At 48.7% G+C, this 20,334-nt stretch overlaps 1 protein-coding gene across 6 annotated transcripts in view; it reads left to right on the top strand.

The window, feature by feature from the left end:
- IQSEC2 (IQ motif and Sec7 domain 2) overlaps nt 1–20,334 on the top strand; it is an 83,593-nt gene that overhangs the window by 15,363 nt on the left and 47,896 nt on the right. For all 6 annotated transcript variants that reach the window (XM_021079683.1, XM_021079684.1, XM_021079685.1 and 3 more), the window contains exon 2: nt 11,990–12,019. In XM_021079683.1, coding sequence (XP_020935342.1) covers nt 11,990–12,019 — 30 coding nt within the window. The remainder of the gene's footprint in view (nt 1–11,989; nt 12,020–20,334) is intronic.

The raw sequence follows: 20,334 nt of genomic DNA, 5'->3' as shown, positions 1-20,334 counted from the left end.
ACTGTCGGTGCTTAATAAATAATCACTGAATTCTTTTTGGATTATGAGAAGGCAGAAATGCCAAGGACCAAATAAATCCTGCTTTGGTGATCGAAAGGAGTGGGAGGTTAGGAAGGCAGCATTTGACCTCCTTGGGCCGGGCCCCCCAGGGGCTCCCTGGCAATTATACAGTGAAGGTCACACTCTTGCCTGGTGTTTCAAGGCTGTTTTTGTTGTAGTCTCTACCTGTATCTTTTCCTTAAAATAAAAGCATGAAGTGATACCTGCCTCTTTATTTTCTGAAAAAGACACTTTAAAAGCAGTGGGCAAATGTTTCCTTGGAAGTATGCAGCAGTCTTTATCATCTTCATCATCATCATCATCATCATCATCATCATCATCATCATCATTGTCCTCCCAGGACTTTTCCATGAGTAGTGGTAATGAAGGGCTATAGGACGACTAATCATCAGCAAAAAGATAACTGGCAACTGCAACCACCATGGCCTTCATTTTGTTTCCCCACCACCATCTTGGCCTGGGGATCATGTAGCTCCAGATCCATTCAATGCTGTGTGGATCCATGGCTGAAAATGGTTACATTATCCAACAAGGTTTCTGATTTGTCCTGTGGTTGATTTAGTTGTTCTTCTCTTTAACACTCATCGGTAAGATTTTCTTGGCTGTCACCCTTACCTCATCCACATGACTTCTGGACCTGCTGTTTGTCATTTCTAGGTCGGATTCTTGGCTCCATGGGCCCCTGAGGAAGGAGGCTTCCTCTCCATCTGAATTATCTTTCAAATGATTTTATCTTTCGCCTTCACATCATCATGACTGAGGTGGCAGTTGAACTTGGGAGGCATCTTTCTAACCACTTTATTCCCTTCCTGACCCTGCATTCAAGCTGTACTGAACTGTCTGCGATACCTTCGGCAGAGTGGACTTCTTTATGGTTCCATGCCTGTATTCTGGCTGTTCTCTTGGCCAAGAATACCTTTCTACTCCCGGTTATGTAGCAACTATATACTTGACTATTGAGGAACATCTTCACTCTCTCACTGTTCCAGGCACTTGGAAACAGGGAACAAAACAGACAAAACATCTGCCCTGCAGAGCTGACATTCTAGTGTATGAATGTAGGGGGCAGGAACAGAAATAAACAAGAAGATACAAAATGTGTCAAATAGTGGTAAGTGCTATGGAGAAAAATAAAGCTGGGCAAGAGGATGTGCAGAAGGCTCGGTCAGCCCTACCACAGCCAAAATTCGCATGGCGCTTTTATCAAGTAACCTTTTCTTACTTAGATATTTTCTGATGTTATTGTGTATTCATTATGGTCATAATCCTTCCAACAACTTTATCAGTTTAGTGCTATTATTATCTTGTTCATATTGGTGAGCAAACTGTGCCTCAGAGATATAAATCACATAATTAGGAGGGGCAGAGCTGGCATGGTCTGACCCAAAGCCTGTGCTCATAACCACTAAGCCACTGGGCCCTCAGCAAGGCTCACAACAACTCTCTGAGGTTGGAATTATACCTACGTTATGTTTGGGGAAGCTGAGCTTCAGCGAGGGAATGGACTCATCCATGGTTGCACAGCAAATAAATGGATTTGAACCCAAATCTGTCCAACACTCAAGGCTAGGCCTTTCTAACAATGTTGAGACCTAGGGACCTATGGCTTTCCCTGCCTCTGTATTTCTGCAGCCCATGCAAGGTACCCCGTTGAGGCCACTGGCCTTTCCCCCTTCTCTTTCCACCTATAGTTCATATGGAACCTTGAGATATGCGTATGGACACCCAAGCCCACATTCAAGCCCTGTCTATTTTCCCTTCCCATTGGCCATCCATCTGCTAGGATGGACCTGGATAATAAGATCACACAATTCCTGCAAGTAAGCTCAAGAACCACGGCCAGGGGAGTTCTCTTGCGGCACAACAGGTTAGGGATCCAACCTTGTCACTGTAGCAGCTTAGGTTGCTGCTGTGGCTCGAGTTCAATCCCTAGCCCAGAAACTTCCACATGCCATGAGTGTAGCCAAAAGGAAAAAAAAAAAAAAAAAAAAAAAAAAAAAGAACTAGGAGTGGCCAGGGAATTCTAGGTACTTGGAGTGCAATCTAGAAGGGAGAGGGCCAGAGATCCTGATGGTCATGTTCCCATGGCCCCACAGACTCATTACCTCACAGAGGGGGCCTCTAAAGTGTGGTGTCCAGGAATTGCCATTGTGGCTCAGCGGTAACGAACCTGGCTTATATTCATGAAGATGCAGTTTTGATCCCCAGCCTCGCTCAGTGAGTTAAGGATCTGGCATTGCTGTGAGCTGTGGTGTAGGTCACAGATGCGGCTCTGATCTGGTGTTGCTGTGAGCTGTGGTGTAGGTCACAGATGCGGCTCTGATCTGGTGTTGCTGTGGCTGTGGTGTAGGCCAGCAGCTGTAGCTCTGGTTTGACCCCTAGCCTGGGAACTTCCATATACCGCGGGTGCAGCCCTAAGAGTAAAAAATAAAAAATGAAAAAAAAGAATGGTGTCCAGCGTAGGGGCTGATGTTTCCCAGTACAGTCTATGATATTGCAATCTGTGATAAGCGGGGCTCAGTGACCCTCCTCCTTTGGCTTCCCAAGCTGGATCCTGCTTTGCAGTTGGGGTAGGGGCAGGTGCAGGGCTGGTGTTCCATGAGCCTGGACTTTCCCAGCATGTGCTGTTGCAAATGTAGACAGACCCTTAGGTCTCCATCACAGTATTTTGCTCCTAAATACCTCAGGATACTTATCCTCATTTCTTAGGAACTTAGGAAAAATTATACACTTTATGCATTCTTCCAGTTGAAAATTTAGAGAAACTTGGAAAAGTAGAGAAGAAACACATTACCCATAATTAGGACACACGGAGGCAGCTACTCTGAACATTTGATGTATTTCCCTCATTTTCTGCATTCTTTTCATGTAGTTGAAATGATACAGCACATATAATTGTTTCTCGCTTTGTTTGTTTGAGCATTTCCCCATGTAATTGCATATTCTTCAGAAGCATCATTTTTCATGGCAACTGATATACCATAGTGTACTTAACCATCCTCTCAACGTAGGACATAGACACTGCGCTCATTTTTTTCACTGGTTTAAATCATGCTGCAGTGGGCATCTTTGCACACACAGCTTTGAGGGAACTTACAGCTTTGAGGGAACTAGCCTTGTATAGGAACAATTGTATTCAACTCATTTCCTTTTCTAGATGGTCCCTCTGGCTGGGTCTGATTCATACTTGTAGTCATTCATTTATTCATTCATTCCATCACCGCTTGTTTACTCTGTACCTCTGTGGACCAAACCCTGGGAACTGGGGACACAGTCATGACTAAGATGCAGCCCCACACTGCCAGGAGGTTCCAGTCTGCAGGGAGAGTCAGGGATGGAAACAGACACGTTCAAGACAGTTTGATCAGGGCTGTGATGGGGGCAAGAAAAGGATCCTGTGGGAGAACAGAGGAGGGGCTCTTCATCCAGCTTAGGGACATTACAATAAGCTTCCTGGAGGAGGTCTTGCCTAAATGAGTCACAGAGGATGAATAAGAGTTGGCTGGAATAAGAAGGGGAACTTCCTGTTAAACACAACAAATTGAATAAACTTATTTATCTCTGCTGCTTCCCCAAATCCCACTGAAATATGAGTAAGGGAATAAAAAAGGTAGAAACACAAGGTCTGGGATGCTGACCAGAAGTAAACGCCTTCCACCCAGAGAGTCCCAGAAATGCTCAGGAATCAGAGGTATTATGAAACGCAGAAGGCACAATGAGGCATAGAATCGAAAAGAAGGAGAATATTGAAAGTCTGTGAACAGATCCTTTTGGCCCCTCCACGACGAAACCCTATTCAGTCTGGGACACCCCTCCCTCCCTGCCCCCACCAGCTCTATTTCTCTAGATGGAGGTTGATTCTTTGGAGAAATCGAAGTTAAGAGGCTCCAGGCTTGGAGATACCAGGTACGGTGGAGGATGGAGTGAAATGGCTGCAAGCGAGGGGACTAAAGCAGTGGAACCTCAACCTCCTCCAGCTTCCCTACTTCTAGCACACCAGTCAGGAGGACACGAGAGAGAAAAGGATCCTTCTCTGGGGAAATGGAAAAGCCCCCAGAAAAAGGCCTTCAGAAAGCTGACATTTGGGAGTCTTCCAAGAAAAGAACAGGCCCATTAACTCTGTAGTGAGGACCACCACCTGGCCTGCTCCATCTATACACAGAGCTTCCCTTCAACTTGTTAGTGTCGTGGGACCTGATCACCAGGGATCACCAGCCAAGGACTCTTAAGATAGATATATTTCATTTTATGTAGATTAAACTTCAATGTAACTGGCATTTAAAAAAAAAAAAAAAAGCAACCTGGGCATCTACCCAGAGAAAACCACAACTCGCAAAGACACATGTACTCCGATGTTCATTGCAGCACTATTTACAATAGCCAAGACATGGAAACAACCTAAATGTCCATCAACAGAAGAGTGGATCAAGATGTGGTACATATACACGATGGAATATTACTCAGCCATTAAAAAGAATGAAATACCAGCATTTTTTGCAACATGGATGGACCTAGAAACTATCATGCTAAGTGAAGTCAGCCATACAATGAGGCACCAACATCCAATGCTTCCACTGACATGTGGAATCTGAAAAAAAGGACAGACGGAACTTCTTTGCAGAACAGATGCTGACTCACAGACATTGAAAAACTTATGGTCTCCGGAGGAGACAGTTTGGGGGGTGGGGGGATGTGCCTGGGCTGTGGGATGGAAATCCTGTGAAATAAGATTGTTATGATCATTATACAACTACAGATGTGATAAATTCATTTGAGTAATAAAAAATTAAGAAAAGAAAAACAAAAACAAAAGAACAAGCCTAGGTAGCCAGAGATGATCAGATAGTACAAGGCTATTTGGGGAAGGCCATCATCCTGCAAGAATGACCCAAAAAGCAAGCAAGCAAGCAAATAAACGAAAACTTGGAAGGAACAGAGGTAATGAAGGGAGGAGAAGGAACCTGGGGAAATTAAAGCTAGTGAGAGCCAGCATAAAAATTTCATCACCAGGATTAGAAAATAAAAGGTCGTGGGATAACAAGGTGAAGAGATGGACAACAGAAAAGATGAGAACATGGGAGGATCAGTTGAGGAGCTCTACCATCCAACAATAGGAGTCCCAGAAATAGAGAACGGAGGAAATGACAGGAAGGACAGGGTTAAAGACGTGACACAAGAACATGTCCCAGAACTGAAGGAATGAAAATCCCACTGAGTAACCAGCAAAATAAATGATAAAGAGACCCTCACCAAAGTTCACTGCCGCGCAGTTTCAGCATACCAGGGATAAAGGGAAGATTCTAAAAGCTTCCAGAGAAAAAAACCTACCATACACAAAGGATCAAGAAAAAGAAGGGCATTGGATTTTTCAACAACACTAGAAGCTAGGAGACAATGGAGTGGTGTTCTTAAAACGCTCAGGGACCATAAATTCCAACCTAGAAGCCTATCCTCACTTGAATTATCAATCAAGGGTGAGGGCCTTATAAAGACAGTTTCAGACACTGGAGGGCTAAAGATTTTCCATCCTATGTCTTTCTCCCAAAGCACTTGGAGAGTGTGCTCCAGCAAAATGCCGGTGTAAACTCAGTATAAAAAAAAAAAAAAAAAAAAAAAAAAAAGGCCAGTGAATCTAGGAAGCAGGAAATGAACACAGAAGAGAGGTGAAGAAGAAGAGAGCAGATCTTAGGGCAACCGTTCTGGATTGCATCGAGGACCATGTCTGGAAGGAAAAAAAAAAATCTGATGGATTACCTGATGTGTCAGAACTTTTAGAAGGGGTTGCACTTCTCACAGGGTTTGGGGGGAATTGATCAGGTCTATGAAGAAAACTGATCAAGCAAAACAAGACAAAAAACCAGTTATCAATATCAGGGAAAAGAAAAAGTTATATGGGAAAGGAAATGTATTTCTAGCATATGATGTGATTTATTCATTAGTATTGATGCAGTCATAATAATGTAAGCCACTAATATTGATTTAACCAAAACTTTATACTATAACTACAGTGGTAAGAATGAGAAGAAAGGACATGTGTACCTGCCTAAGAACTGGGGGCTGAAAGTGGTGGTGTGTATAAAAGAGCCTCATCTTCTCCCTGCACATAGGAATTCAGTACGTGATATACAAAACTAAAAAAATAAATCAAGAAATAGAAGTATATATGTGTTCTTTATTTTATTTTATTTTTGGCTGTGCCAAAGGCACGTGGAAGTTCCCAATCCAGGAATGGCACCCGTATCACAGCAGCAACTCGAGCCCCTGCAGTGACAACTTAGTGGGATCCTTAACCCACTGAGCCACCAGGGAACTCCATCTTTTTTTTTGCATATGTTCTTTAGAAATGAGGAGGCAGGAGCTCCTGTCATGGCACATCGGAAACGAGTCCGACTAGGAACCATGAGGTTGCATGTTCTATCCCTGACCTCGTTCAGTGGGTTAAGGATCCGGCGTTGCTGTGAGCTGTGGCATAGGCTGGTAGCTATAGCTCTGATTAGACCCCTAGCCTGGGAACCTCCATATGCCATGGGGGCAACCCTAAAAAGCAAAAAAAAAAAAAAAAAAAAAAAAAGAAAGAAATGAGGAGGCAAATCCCCCCCCCCAAAAGTAGTTAAAAGACTTGAAAACAGAGTTCCCGTTGTGGCTCAGGGGTTAGCAAACCCAACTGGCATCCATGAGGACATGGGTTCAATCCCTGGCCTCACTCAGTGGGTTAAGGATCCGGTGTTGCTGTGAGCTGTGGTGTAGGTTGCAGCTACAGCTCCGATTCGACCCCTGGCCTGGGAACCTCCATATGCCGCAGGTGTGGCCCTAAAAAGACAAAAAAAAAAAAAAAAAAAAAAAAAAGAAGACCTGAAAACAATTCGTATGAGAGTGGGAGCTGAGGGTGAAGAAGGGTAGAGTGGGGAATTTGTGGGCGTTTTTTGTTTTAATCTTTGCAGTACTGTGTGACTTGAAAACCTATCTACATGTATTACTTTGGTAAAAAAAAAATTTTTAAGGGCACACAAAAATATTTCAAAAATGGATTAGCAATATGAGCATATACTTTAGAAATATGGAAGAAAACTCAGAACAAAGAAAAAAGTTGAAAAGGCAACTTTCATTTTTAAGATCTTTTCACATTTCGACTTTTAAAACTATTTCACATATCCCTTTAATAAAATTTAGAATAATTTTTAAAAACATAAAGAGGGGCGTTCCCATTGGCGCAGAGGAAGCAAATCCAAGTAGGAACCATGAGGTTGCAGGTTCAATCCCTGGCCTCCCTCAGTGGGTTAAGGATCTGGTGTTGCCGTGAGTTGTGGTGTGGGTTGCAGACACAGCTCGGATCTGGTGTGGCTGTGGCTGTGGCATACGCCGACAGCAACAACTCCGATTAGGCCCTTAGCCTGGGAACCTCCATATGCTGCGGGTGCGGCCCTAAAAAGACAAAAGACAAAAAAAAAAAAAAAAAAAAAAAACCCAACCAACCAAACAAAAAAACATAAAGAGGAGGAATAGTGTTCCAGGGAACAAATGTGCCAAGAAAGTGGATGGGAGGGCAGAGTGAGATTTAGACCTTTGGAGAGTTTGGGCTTGACCAGCATGGAAGTCAGTGGGAAAAGTATGGGTAGGAAAATTATTGAATGTTTGAAGCAGCAGAACCACATAAACTGATTTGCGCTCGAGAGATGTTCCCTTCAGCAACCAGTGGGAAAGGGTGGTTGTCCGTTGAAGAGAGTTGCAGTTTGGCAAGTTGATGCTTGGGAGATAAGGTGATAAGGTGCCTGGCTGCCCCCTGGGCTGGGTCTTTAGAGAGACTTGAATGATGGGCCAGGATACCCACCTCTTAATCCTTAGGACACTTCCAGGAGGAAGCCTGTACACAGTTTCTCTTCAAGTTTCCTTGTAAAAAAATCTACTTTCATTCGTGTCAGATCCCTTTTCTGTTGGACACTTGATTTTGTAGACATGTTGCTCAAATTCGGGCTTGAAGACGTCTCTCTTTTTTCAGGTCACTTTGCATATCTCGTTTCTGATGCATTTTTTTTGCTAGTTTAGCTCTCAGAGGACAACCTCGTTTATCTAATTCCAGATTCTTGGGAGACAGGCCCCTTATTGTTTCCTCAGGTACTGTTTATAAGTGGCTTGGAGGATCAAAACGAGAGGCAGGGAATCTAGTTAGGAGGCAAGAGCAGAAACCCCAGTAGGGCAACTCGAAGGCCTATATTCTTTTCAGTTATTCTGCCCTGTTGTCTGCCTAAGTCCCCCAAAGTTTTGAGAACTGTTGATATTTTGCCATTTATTCTTCCATCTGCCACCATCTGCCAGATTGCCCCCCTTGTACCTGGAAGCAGCAATTTCAAAATACTTGGTCTCATTACATGTTTTTGGTTCAGAAAATATGGTCACTATACTCATAGGCTTGGATGGGCATAGACATAGCCAAAGTTTTTGAGAACCCTGGGGTTCAAAGTGGCCTCCCATTAGGAGAGGCCATGGGAATAGCAGGAGAAAGGCATCTCCTCTCCTAACATAGATTGATAAGGGGAAGCCTGGTACTCTGGGTCTTTGCTTCTACTCATAGACAGCTGAACCTGGTTAGTAAAAGAGGAAAATTTGGTGTTTTGTTTTGTTGCTTTTTAGGGCCACAGGTGCGGCATATGGAAGTTCCCAGGCTAGAGGTCGAATCAGAGCCACAGCCACAGCAATGTCAGATCCAAGCCGTGTCTATGACCTACACTGCAGCACATGGGAATGCCGGATCCTTAACACATTAAGCGGGGCCAGGAATTGAACCTGCATCCTCGTGGATACTAGTCAGGTTCGTTTCTGCTGAGCCACAATGAGAACTCCCAACTTTGGGATTTTGAAAAAACTAAATATCTTAGGGCCTGAAGACTGGAACTCAGCTAACACAGCTGCCTTGTTTTATAGATGAGGAACCAAGGTCCAGAGAGCAGTGATTTGTCTTTGTTGCCAGTTAGGGAGTGAGCCATAACAGAGCCCAGCATGCTTTCAACATCTGTGCTACCTCCCAGAAGAAGAGCGGCCCAGCTTCATGGAGTAACAGGTGGATTGACCATTGGGCATTAGTTCTGAAGTAGGATAGCACAGTGTCAATGATGATTGCTCTCTGGATGTAATTAATAATTTGTATACTAAGCACATAAGGGCCTGGAAAGCCCAGAGGTGGCGTGCATCCCCACGTTGAGGGTCATAGGATGCCTTGTACCATCAAACTAGTAAGAATCTGTCCACAGTGAGAACTGGCTAATTCACTCTGCCTCATGGCTTAAGCTCTTTTGCTCCCCTTAGCTGCCATCTTGAGGACTGTAACATCATATAGAAGTGCTTTGGGGGAGTTTCCGTTGTGGCACAGTGGAAACGAATCCGACTAGGAATCATGAGGTTGTGGGTTCGATCCCTGGCCTTGCTTAGTGGGCTAAGGATCCGGCGTTGCCGTCAGCTGTGGTGTAGGTCACAGACGTGGCTCAGATCTGGTATTGCTGTGGCTGTGGCCGGCAGCAACAGCTCCAATTTCCAATTTGACCCCTAGCCTGGGAACCTCCACATGCCGTGGATGCAGCCCTAAAAAGACCAAAAAAAAAAAAAAAGAAATGCTTTTGGGAGCAGAGGTACATATCTGGTAACCTCTCCTGAGAAAGAGCCTGGGCGGCAGGGTCTGTCTTGACATTGGAAATAGGGTAAGGGAACTCACCTTAATGGTGCACAAGTACCTGGCCCTGAGCTACTGGGGCAGTGGACCGTGGTGGTGAGCGCATGAGCTTTGGGGCTCAGGCCAAGCTCCCCTACTTGTGTGCTGTGAGGCAAATCATTTCAACTTCTCTGAGTCTCGGTTTCACCTTCTTCCAACTGGATGAGTAATTCCTGCTTTGCCAGGATCGAAGGAGGTGATGTATGGAGTTCCCTTGTGGCGCAGCTGGTTAAGTGTCTGATGTTGTCACTGCAGCAGCCCCAGTTCGATCCCTGGCCTGGGGATTTCCATATGCCACAGGTGCAGCCAAAACACCCCCCCAAAAAAATGAAAACAAACAAACAAACAAAGGAGATAATGTACAAAAAGAGCTGCCACTGTACCTGGTACATAGTAGTACCCAGTGGTTGTTCACGTCCTAATGGAGATGATTATATATGTGGCTTATGTTCTAAAGTAGATTGGGCAGGGGGCCAGTGTGAGCAACTGAAGGGTTTATATTTCTGAGTCAGGGCCTGGTAGAGATTGAATAAGTGTGTGCTGGGGGTGTGGGGGGTGGTGGTAAGGAGACCAGCCTGCTTGGAGCAGAGGGTTTTCTTAGGGAAAAAAGCTGAGAGGCTTGGCCTCAATTCTATGGACAGTTGGGGAGTCATCGAATTAGGCTCCTCTGATCTGGTACGTGCGCACTATTGAGCTAGGTCTCCAAAGCAATCTTGTTGCTTCAGAGCGAGATGGAAAGTTTTAATAAATGTGAAAAGGTGCTCTGAGGCCCCGGTCCCCTGTCCCTTCAGGGGGCTGTGAAGGCCCATTGTCATTGGCTGAGCAGGCCCCGGGCTGAGCCTCACAGCCACCCCACTCCCATGCCCCCTCCCATCCCTGTCATGTCATTTTGCAAGTGAAAAAGCTGAGGCCGGCCATGGGCCATCCTTCAGGGAGTGCCTTCCCCAGGATTATATGGCTAGTAAGTAGCAGAACTGGAAGCACGGGCCTCACCCACTGTCTGCACTCCTGCACCCCATGGGCTGGGGCAGGGGTTGGGGTGGGAAGGGGGATGGGGTGTGGGGCGAGATGGGGGGGGCACTCCATTCATTCTGAGCTCCACCTCCCCTCCCCTCTCACTTTGCGCACAGCATAGACGACTCCCCCCGACTCAGGTCCCCTCACTAAGGTCTCTCCTTGGTTCTCTCACCTGAGGACCAAGCCTGTGACATCTTCATCTCTGCTTCCTCCACAGTCCTCAATAGGGGAGAGGAGGAGGAGGAAGAGGACAGAGAGGACAGGAACGCTGCTTCACACGCTCTCCCCGCTCCTTCCAAGTGCCCTGGTCCTTCTTCCTCCCCTTCCCACCCCCACTGTCCCTCTCCTACACACACACACACACACACACACACACGCACACGCACACGCACACGCACACACACACACCCTTTTTAGGGAGGAGCAGCCAGAGGGCTGTGGTTCTGATTTCCCTCATTTGCTCAGTCCCCTCAAAGCTGTCCCCAAAGCCATTCTCTTCTCTTGCCCTTCCTTTGCCTCTGAGGTGGGGGCTCACTATGAAGAAGGCAGACCAGTGTAGTAGAAAGGAGCCCAGCAGCTGACTCACTCACCCTCTCAGCCTCATTCTCTTCATCCGGAAAATAAGCAGGTTGGACCAGGCAATTGGCAAAGCCTTTTCTATGTTGTTAATAATACCTGGCATTTGTCTGCTGGGTTCCAAAGGGCTTAATCATCCCAACAGCCCTGCGAAGATTGGCCTTGTGTTACAAGCGGGGAGACTGAGGCTCAGATTCCAGGCAGGGAGGTGACTTACCCAGATCTGGTAAGTGGCAGAGCCACTATCTGAGCCAGGTCTCTCTGTGTTTAAACCTCGGGCTCTGCCTCTTCCTGCAGCTACAGGCTGCCTCTCAGCCACTCCAAGGAAGACCCCTCACCATGAGCCCACGAGGCTAGAACATGGTTGGTTCCTGGCACCTACTCGACCTCACCCCCAGCCACCCTTCCCCTCACTCACTCCACCCCAGCCACGCTGTCCTCCTCTTTGTCCCAGCAACTGGCCAGGCCCTCCGCCATCTCATGGCCTTTTGCACTGGCTATTCTTTCTGCACGAAATGCCCTACCCCTCATTTTCACGATGCATATTAGCTCTCAAGGCTGCTGCATAGGGCAGAGGGAGAGGGGGAATAGAGGGTATGTGCTGACTCTTGGTTTTTTCCTCTCTTTCTCTTTCAGATCTGATGGTGAGAATTCCAGAACAGTCAGGTCAGTACCTCCTTTTTTTGATAGTAGTTGGGAAATGGGGCAGGGACTGGGGTGGGGACCTCTGGTTTGTCACTTCAGGATCCATGGGAGGGGCAGGGGGGCCAACTCCAGGGGTTTTGTCCCACTGGCATTAAGGGTGGAGATGGAGAGGAGCAGGAGGGCCAGGGTGAATGTGGCAGGTGCGGGGACGGGGTCGTAAATGGTTCCTTAGTCTTTCTGACCCTAGCCGACTCGGGGGCTTGGTTGGACACTGAAGAGGCTCATGTGAGCTGCCCAGATGGGAAAGCTGACCTGCAAAGAGGTCGGCTCTGGACCCAGGACCTTCTCCATCTCTCCTCCCAGGGGAAGAGGGCACGATAGAATTGCCGTTTCCCTGATCTGGTGTTTGCCCTTTTCCCTGAACTGTGCTAGCCCTGAGTAGTGCGATTCGGATGGGCTTTTGATGTGACACATTCTAGGCATTAGAAATATGCATTATGGTAACAAGAGCACTTTTTTTTTTTTGCATGCTTGGTGAAAAAGGCTTATAAGCTTCAGTGAGTTTACAGGGTGTGATCGATCTGCCATTTGAAGAGGTGGGGGTAAAACTGGGGTAGAGACAAGGGCTGTTAGTCGCATTTCCCAGGCCTTAACCCATCAGAAGCTTGGTGAAAACACAAGGGTCAAGGATAGGGACTATGTGGGAGTGATGGGGGGCTCAGGATAGAGCCCAGTTGGCCAGCATCCAGGCCAGGGGCTATGGACTGGGCCTGTGAAATGAGATGGGTCCAGGCAGCAGCAGCATGAGAAGGACACACTTGGTCCCAGCCAGGGCTGAGACTGAAATACAGCACCGATGTGAAGAGTAGAATCCTCTGAGTGGATCAGTTGGAGGCATGTTCCCTTTCCACCAGGCTCCTGCAGCCCCTCATCAGGGTTCCCCGGCTTGATGAGCCGAGCACAGATTGAATTTCAGCCCAGACTCATGCCCTCTCAGCTGCAAACCCTTGTGTAAGGCACAGCTTGCCCGGCCATATGCAGCGGCCCAGGTCCTGGCATCCAGGCGGTGGATATGGGAGGGGGGCCGAGGAGCTCAGCATACAGACGGTGATGCGTGATGAGACACACCGAGTCTTAGCATCCCAGGCAGAAGGGACGGGATGAGCACACCGGTGCCCTGGGCCAAGGTAGGGGCTGTGGGATGGGAAGCACGCTCTGTTAGGCCAGCAGGAAAGCAGGGGAAGCGTGATAGATGCCAGTCAGGCCCAGTGTTCCAGGCAAGGGGTAGATGACGGGATGTGATTAGTGTGGCCTGGGCACAGCCTATCCTAGCATTTAGGAAGGCATTAACCTAGCAGAGGACACTGATCCCAATGTCCCACTGTGGGTTTGGAGAAAAGCAAGTTGAGCTGACTCCAAGCATAGGCCCCCAAGGCACCCCCGTTGACATGCCTGCTACTTATCCAGGAACTCGACTGACAATGTCCCTAGCTCTTCCCAGCAGAGGAGTTCCTAGGACCTAAAGCTCAGGGTGTTTCATAATTATCATAATCCTAAATCATATGATGACATACTTTACAACTTACAGAAGTTGCCAGGGACTTTCTTTTGTTTGATCCTCCCAGTGACACTGTAGGTGGAACCTGGACTGGCCTTATCATCATTATTTTACAGTTGGGGAAACTGAGCCCCGGGCTGGTTCTAGGTTTTGCCCATAGCCACGCAACTGATTTTTGGCGGAGGCAGGATTCAAACCCAGGTCTGCCTGGCAACAAGCCCAGAACCCTGCCCACGCCCATCCCTGCAGGAGCTCTCGACAGCCTTGCAGATAAGAATAGTCCTCCTCATCCTCACCCTAATATTAGTAGTCATAGCAGTTAGCATCTCCTCTTGATATACTAAGAACTCTGAACATGATCTTATTTAATGCTCACGAGAGCCCAATTAGACGCGGACTGGGATCCCCGATTTACGAATGAGGAAAATGAGGTTCCCCAGAGGGTCAGTGTCTTGCCCAAGGAAGGAAGAGCAATGGGGCAGGGCGGCATCACTCTGACTCATACCCTGGACTGTCTGCTTCCAAAGCCAGCACTTGTCTCACTAAGATGTACTTCCCGACAGCCACCCTGGACTCCAGTCAAGGAGGCTACAAGGGGCCTTGAGGACACAGCAACTGCCGGGGAGCAAGTGTCAAACTTGGGCTGTGGAAGGGGCCTAAGATACCACTCATGGGGCAAAAATCTTGCAAACATGGTGGAATAGATCCTTTACCTTGGAACCAGGGCTGGGTGGGGTCTTCTGAGGAGGCTCTCAGGACCTGCATGGAAATTCTTGAGCTCACTTCAGTTAGGGCTCAGGGAGAGCTTTCTGGAGACAGTGGGTGTCTGAGCTGGGCTGTGAGTGACTGTCACGCAGACTTTGTAGAAGGAGGGTGTCCCTGGAAATGAAACAAGCAGGCATCGGGGGCGGGGGGGAAGGAGAGGGGGCCAGTCAGTCAGGCTAAAACAGATCTGGGCAGGAGAGGAACAAATGTCAAAATTCAGAAGGCTGGTCTGGTCAGGCCTGGGCCGCAAGACACCTTCTGTCATCAGTGAGAGCTAGGGGAAGCTGGGCTCTGCAGCACAGAAAGGGCAGCACCTGGATCTAGGCATCGGGTTCCAGGGTCCTGATCTAAACATCGTGTGTGTGGAGGGGAAAGCTTAAGAAGGTAGAAGAAACACCAAGTAGGAGTTCCCGTTGTGGCTCAGCAGTGACGCATCTGACTGATATCCATGAGGACGCAGATTTGATTCCTAGCCTCCCTCAATGGGTTAAGGATCCAGCGTTGCTGTGGCTGTGGTGTAGGCCGGCAGCTGCAGCTCCAATTTGACCCCTAGCCTGGGAACTTCCATGTGCCGTGGGTGTAGCCCCCCCCCCCCAAAAAAAAAAGGACCAGAAGAAGAAGAAGAAGAAGAAGAAACACCAAGTAGAGGAGCTATCCCTCCACTGTCGTGGGAGTAGAACAGCAAGGAGTGGTCCCAGGCATGAGGACTTCCAGGTATGGGGTGCCAGGGGAAGTGTGGAGTCTAATTAGAGCTGAACAGCTGGTATCTCGAGAGGACTGTGAGCAGAGGAAGGTGTCTGGACCTCCTATAGATCCATGAGAAGTTGTCAGACCTACAGGCACCTTAAACCCAGGTCCAGAAAGGGACTGGCTATGGCTCAAGGTCACACACTAGCTCTCAGCAAGGCCTGCTTCCCAGCTGTCTGTTCTTTGCCAAGTCACTTGGCTTCTCTGATCCTAACTTTCCTCATCCTTAAAATGGAGTCAATAATTCTGACTTCTTTGGGTTGAGGAGAGAACTTAAAGCGATGCTCAGCATAAAATAGTGGCTCAACACACGGCAGTGCCCTGCCCTCCGCTGTCACTGTCCACTAACCCAATCCTTTGTCATTTATGGGATAGTCAAGCTTGAGAAATGTGGAGAGGGGTAAAACTTGGAAACGGAGGGGCAGGGGCTTCTGCCAGCAGCAGAGGAGGTCAGTCCAGTCCTAAAGGCATTGCTGATGCAGTAAGGGTCAGGCTGGGGCGCTGGGGACTGGGCTGGGGTTGCCAGGCACGCAAGGATGAGAGCCAGAGGAGGTGGCCTGTTGCTAGGGAAGGAGGGAGGGGGTGGGGGAGCTGCTGACACCCGCAGAGCCAGGGACGTCCCCATGGCAACGGGAGCCGCTGCTGCCGGAGGAGAAGTGGGAGGAGGAGCCAGCGCTGGCTCAGTTCCCAGAGGAGGCCTCCCACTCTGGGCCTCAGTGCCCCCATCTGTCCAACGGGAGTTTGGATTCGATAGTCTCTAAGATTCTTCCTTGTTTTGACCTTCTGGCAATCCAGGGTGGCCGAGACCTCACGGACCTTCCGTGGCTCCCCCATCCACATGTCCAAGACACCACCAGTCCCCAGGGCTGCCCCAGCTGCATCCAACTCTTCCCTCCCGCGCTGCCTCCTGTTCTGCGCAGCCTGCTTGCCCCTCCTGCCCAGCTCTCTGTTCCCACCTCTTCCTTTGCCTGGAATTTTGTCATAGTGCCTGCTGAATGCTCTCTGCCCCCCCCTGGGGGGGGGTTGGGGAGGGAAGCAACCTGGGGAAGCCTTCCCCGAGTTGCCCCCTGTCCACCCTGACTGCTTCCTCCTTCCTGGGTTTCTTTGGCCCCCCAGGTCTGAGCTCCTCCTGCTCCCCTCAGTGATCATTGCTGCAAATGCATTGCGCTGCTTCTGAGAGCTGAGCTCCCCTTGACAGGTTCAAACCTTTACAGTAAATCTATGGTGTCACATCGCGAATCTCTGTTTCTCCATATGAGCCAGTGCTCTGGGAGCTTATGTGGCTGGTCTGAGCTCCCTCAGGTCCTAGGTGGTGGAGCCAGTCTTGGAACTGCGTAATTGCTGCCTCCTCAGGCCTCGGGTGGGGTGTGATTTATCAGCGTCAGCAGCCATTTGCTTAGTGACAGCTAGAGCCCATATATGCCGGCCACTGTGCTGGGCACTTTACCTGTATCCTCTCATTTCATCTTCACAATAATCTTATAGGCTATATAATCTAGTCACTTTATAGGTAAGGCAACTAAGACTCAGAGAGTTAAAATAATCCTCCCCCGCCCCGATAGAACTAGGATAGGAATCCAGACCATTAAAGATGCGGTCATGGTCACCGTGCTATACCAGTGTTAACCCAGTGGTATTCCAGAAGCACGTACAGAGCATTCTCTCTGTACCAGGCCTGTGTTGGCTGATCTGTGGGGGAGGGATGGAAGCAGGCTACAGACATAGATGAGCCAGCTCTGGCAAGCCCAAATGGGAGTTTGTTGATGAGGAGAAGCCAATTGTAAGGATGAGAGGCTGGAGGGGGTAGAACTGGAATCTGACAGTGGGACAGAGGAGGAGGGAAGTGGGGAAGTGGCGGGGGGGGGGGGGAGATGGGTAATTTTCCCAAAGGAGGTACCTTTCCAGGAAGCTCATGAGGGGGAAGGGGGTCCTCCTTCCCCTTCCTGTTTGCGTGCCCCTGCCCCTGCCTTGTCCAGCCCCAGGAAGTTGGTGACCCCTAAGCTGGCTGCATGCCTGGTTGGCACCAAAATAAACTTGCCTTCTCTCTTTTCCCCCTCCCCTCCTCTCTGTCCCCTCTGTCCTGGCTTTAATTAGCAGCCCTAGGGATGAGTCACTTGGCAGCTGGGGAGGGAGGCTGCTCAGAGCCCAGCCGAGCCTCTCTCGACTCCTGGCCCGAGCCTGGAGCCTCGCAGGCAGCACCACTGTGTTCTTGCCGTGGCTCCAAGTCTATGCAGGTGTGAGGAGCGCAGGGGCAGCTCTGCATGCTGGCGGGTGTCCATGCCCAGCTGGATGTCTGCATAGAAGCATATCTGGTTGTTGCTGCATTTGTTTCAGTGTCCACTGAATGTCAGTGTGTATGCGTGTGTGGCTGTCGCATATGTCTGTGGTCGCAAGTGTCAGGAAATAAGGGAGCATTTGGGTGAACAAACACAACGCTTTATAATTGCATTCGCCCCCCCAAGTGTTCTTTATGCGTTTTTGCTTATGCGAGCCCTGCACTTATATCCCCAATTTTCCTTTGTCTTAATTTGAGTACATTTCGTTGCAGGGAACAGAAACCTACTCAAACGCACTCGAGAATAAAGGGTGGGGAGGGGACTGTCGTGAGGCCACATCTCACAGAATCTAAGAGCAGTAAATGACGTGTAGCCAGGTCTCACGCCAACTGGAAGTAGGACCAAGAAGTCAAGGACCAAGATTGCTCTCTCTGTCTGCTGTCTCTCTCTCTCTCTCCATCCCCTGGACCCACATCTGTCTCTCTCCATCTTTCATGGCTAGCGCTAGCCTGGTCCCTGTCATCTCTTTCTCACTGACTCCTCTCTCTAGACTGACTTCCTCTGCTCTCAGGCGGCCTGATGTGGCCATCAACCTGGAAGTTACATGACCTTCCAGCTTTGGGGTCCACCTGTATATGACTGCAGCGTTTCTGTCCATCCTATGGTAACACAAGGCAGCAAGGGGCTTGTAGGTGGCAGTGGATTCTCTCAGAAGTGGGTGAGGGTTGGAGTTCCCGTTGTGGCTCAGTGGTTAACGAATCCGACTAGGAACCATGAGGCTGCGGGTTCGATCCCTGGCCTTGCTAAGTGGGTTAAGGATCCCACATTGCTGTGGCTCTGGTGTAGGCCGGTGGCTACAGCTCCGATTAGATACCTAGCCTGGGAACCTCCATATGCTGCAGGAGCAGCCCAAGAAATGGCAAAAAGACAAAAAAAAACAAAAAACAAACCAAAAAAACAAGTGGGTGAGGGTAGAGGTCAAATACTTAGTAGCTGGTGTTTCTTCTACAGTGATTGCAGCTTTTATGTGTTCACAAGTGAGGTCAGAGTCTGGGGAGCAGTCTGTTTAGAGGCCCACAGTTGTAAGCTTGCCTTGTCCATCAAGGTTTTTGTTCCCACTCTAATGCAAGCCGACCTTTGCTCACTGTGCTTTTAAGTTCCATGCTCTTGCATCAAAACATCTCGTTTTATCTAAAAATTTCCCCTCATTTTGTGCCAAAATAGCTTTTAAGTGCACCGCGAATATTACCATCACTATCAGTGTGCGGTGGTTTTCAGAGCCTCAGAACAACTGGCACAATGCTATTCATGGTACAGCTGCTATCAAGTTCTTGGTTGTTTCAGGAATTTCCACATTTTATTAGTGCAGTGGCCACATTTATAGTTATCTCTAGTATATAATTACAAGCGCACATTATCAATATCATCAGCTTGACGCTTGAGCTTACTTTTCCATTAATACAAACCCTGCAGTTTTTACATTAATTACAGAGGGAATTAATGACCCCTTAGACAAATTTTCACCTATGAGTAAAGAGTTTGGAACCAGCTGTGCGCGTAATGACTATTCTCCAGACGCAGGGGCAATGCCCATGGCTCTGACCTCGGCCCTGGCCTTGCATCCTCTGGCTGACACTGGAGGCTGCCCACCACCTCTTTGCAGAGCTCCTTCTTCTGGCCTGGCACATAGCAGGTGCTATTGTTATTTCTTAACACACATGATAATTTTCTCATTATCATTAAAGCCATCTTCCACGTGTAGATAGCAAACCTGAGTGGGAGAGATCATCGCAGAGTCAGGGCAAAGCCTCCTTCAACTCTTTCAACTAATAATGGCTTTGATTCAGAAAATGTGTACTATGTATCAGGTACTGTTAGGGAGCAGACACTGTATTATCTTTAATCTTCCTGGCAGCTCTGCCAAGTAGCAGTGATTGTATCCATTTTAAAGTTGGGGAAACTGAAACCTAGAGAGGGAACTTTTCCTTGTCTGAGGTCATCCATCCATCCATCCATCCATTTAGTCATTCATTCATTCACTAAAGGATAATTTCTCATATGCCAGGTACCGTGCTAGACTAAATGTGGTTGATACAATGATGAATAATGGAATCCTGCTCTGAGGAAGCTCATCATCTGGTAGGAAAACAGATAAGGAAACAGACAATTACAGACAATTACAGGGAAGTGTAGGGCGCTGTGGGAGAACCTCAGAAGTGTACCCAGCCAGCCTCTGGGTCAAGGAGGCTTCTTCAAGATGACTTCTAAGCTGAGACTTGGTGGATGAGTAGAAGCTAGCCTGGTAAAGGGTGGGGCGAAGTGGAGGGTGTTGAAGGCAGAGTTAAAAAAAAAAAAATATGTGCCCGGGCTGTGGGGGCAGTGTTTGGTACCTGCATTCGTGGAGAATTAGCTGTATCTGCAGTGGGATGGGGCTGTTATGAGAAATAGTGTGGAAAGGGGGCAGAAGGTGAATTGGGAGGCTGAGATCAGGACCCTGGTCAGTTAGATGCAGAGCCGAGGAGCTACAGGATCCAGGAGCAGAGTTTTCGTGCTTCCCTGCCTACCTGGTCCCAGGGCCTGCCTGGGTAGGCATGGCCAGCGGCAGACTGGGATTCCAGTGGCCACAGTGCCCTCTAGTGTCCACCAGCCCATCTTGCAGCCTCCACTTCAGGGTGGATTGTCTGACTACCAACACCTGCTAACCTGTGTGACTGGGTGCCCTGTGCCAGATGCTGGGGACCCTGGGATGCATAAGACATGGCCCTTGTCCCTACCAAGCTCCTGGCCCAGAAGGAGCAACAGCATGTGAACAGAAAGCACTGGAGAAACTCAGGGTGGGAAGGACACAGGGGAGGCATCTCAGAGGCAGGTCCCCAGAGGGCACCACCTCTGAGTAGACTCGTTTGGAACAAGGGGGAGCTAGTGAGGTGGTGAGTTGGCAGTGGGGCAGAGTGGTGGTGAAGGGCCTTTGGAGCAGAAGCAGAGATGAG

Source organism: Sus scrofa, chromosome X (assembly GCF_000003025.6).
Source record: "Sus scrofa isolate TJ Tabasco breed Duroc chromosome X, Sscrofa11.1, whole genome shotgun sequence".
In the NCBI taxonomy this organism is placed as follows: domain Eukaryota; kingdom Metazoa; phylum Chordata; class Mammalia; order Artiodactyla; family Suidae; genus Sus; species Sus scrofa.
The sequence above is the reverse complement of the archived record's forward strand: the minus strand, read 5'-3'. Positions and strand labels throughout refer to the sequence as shown.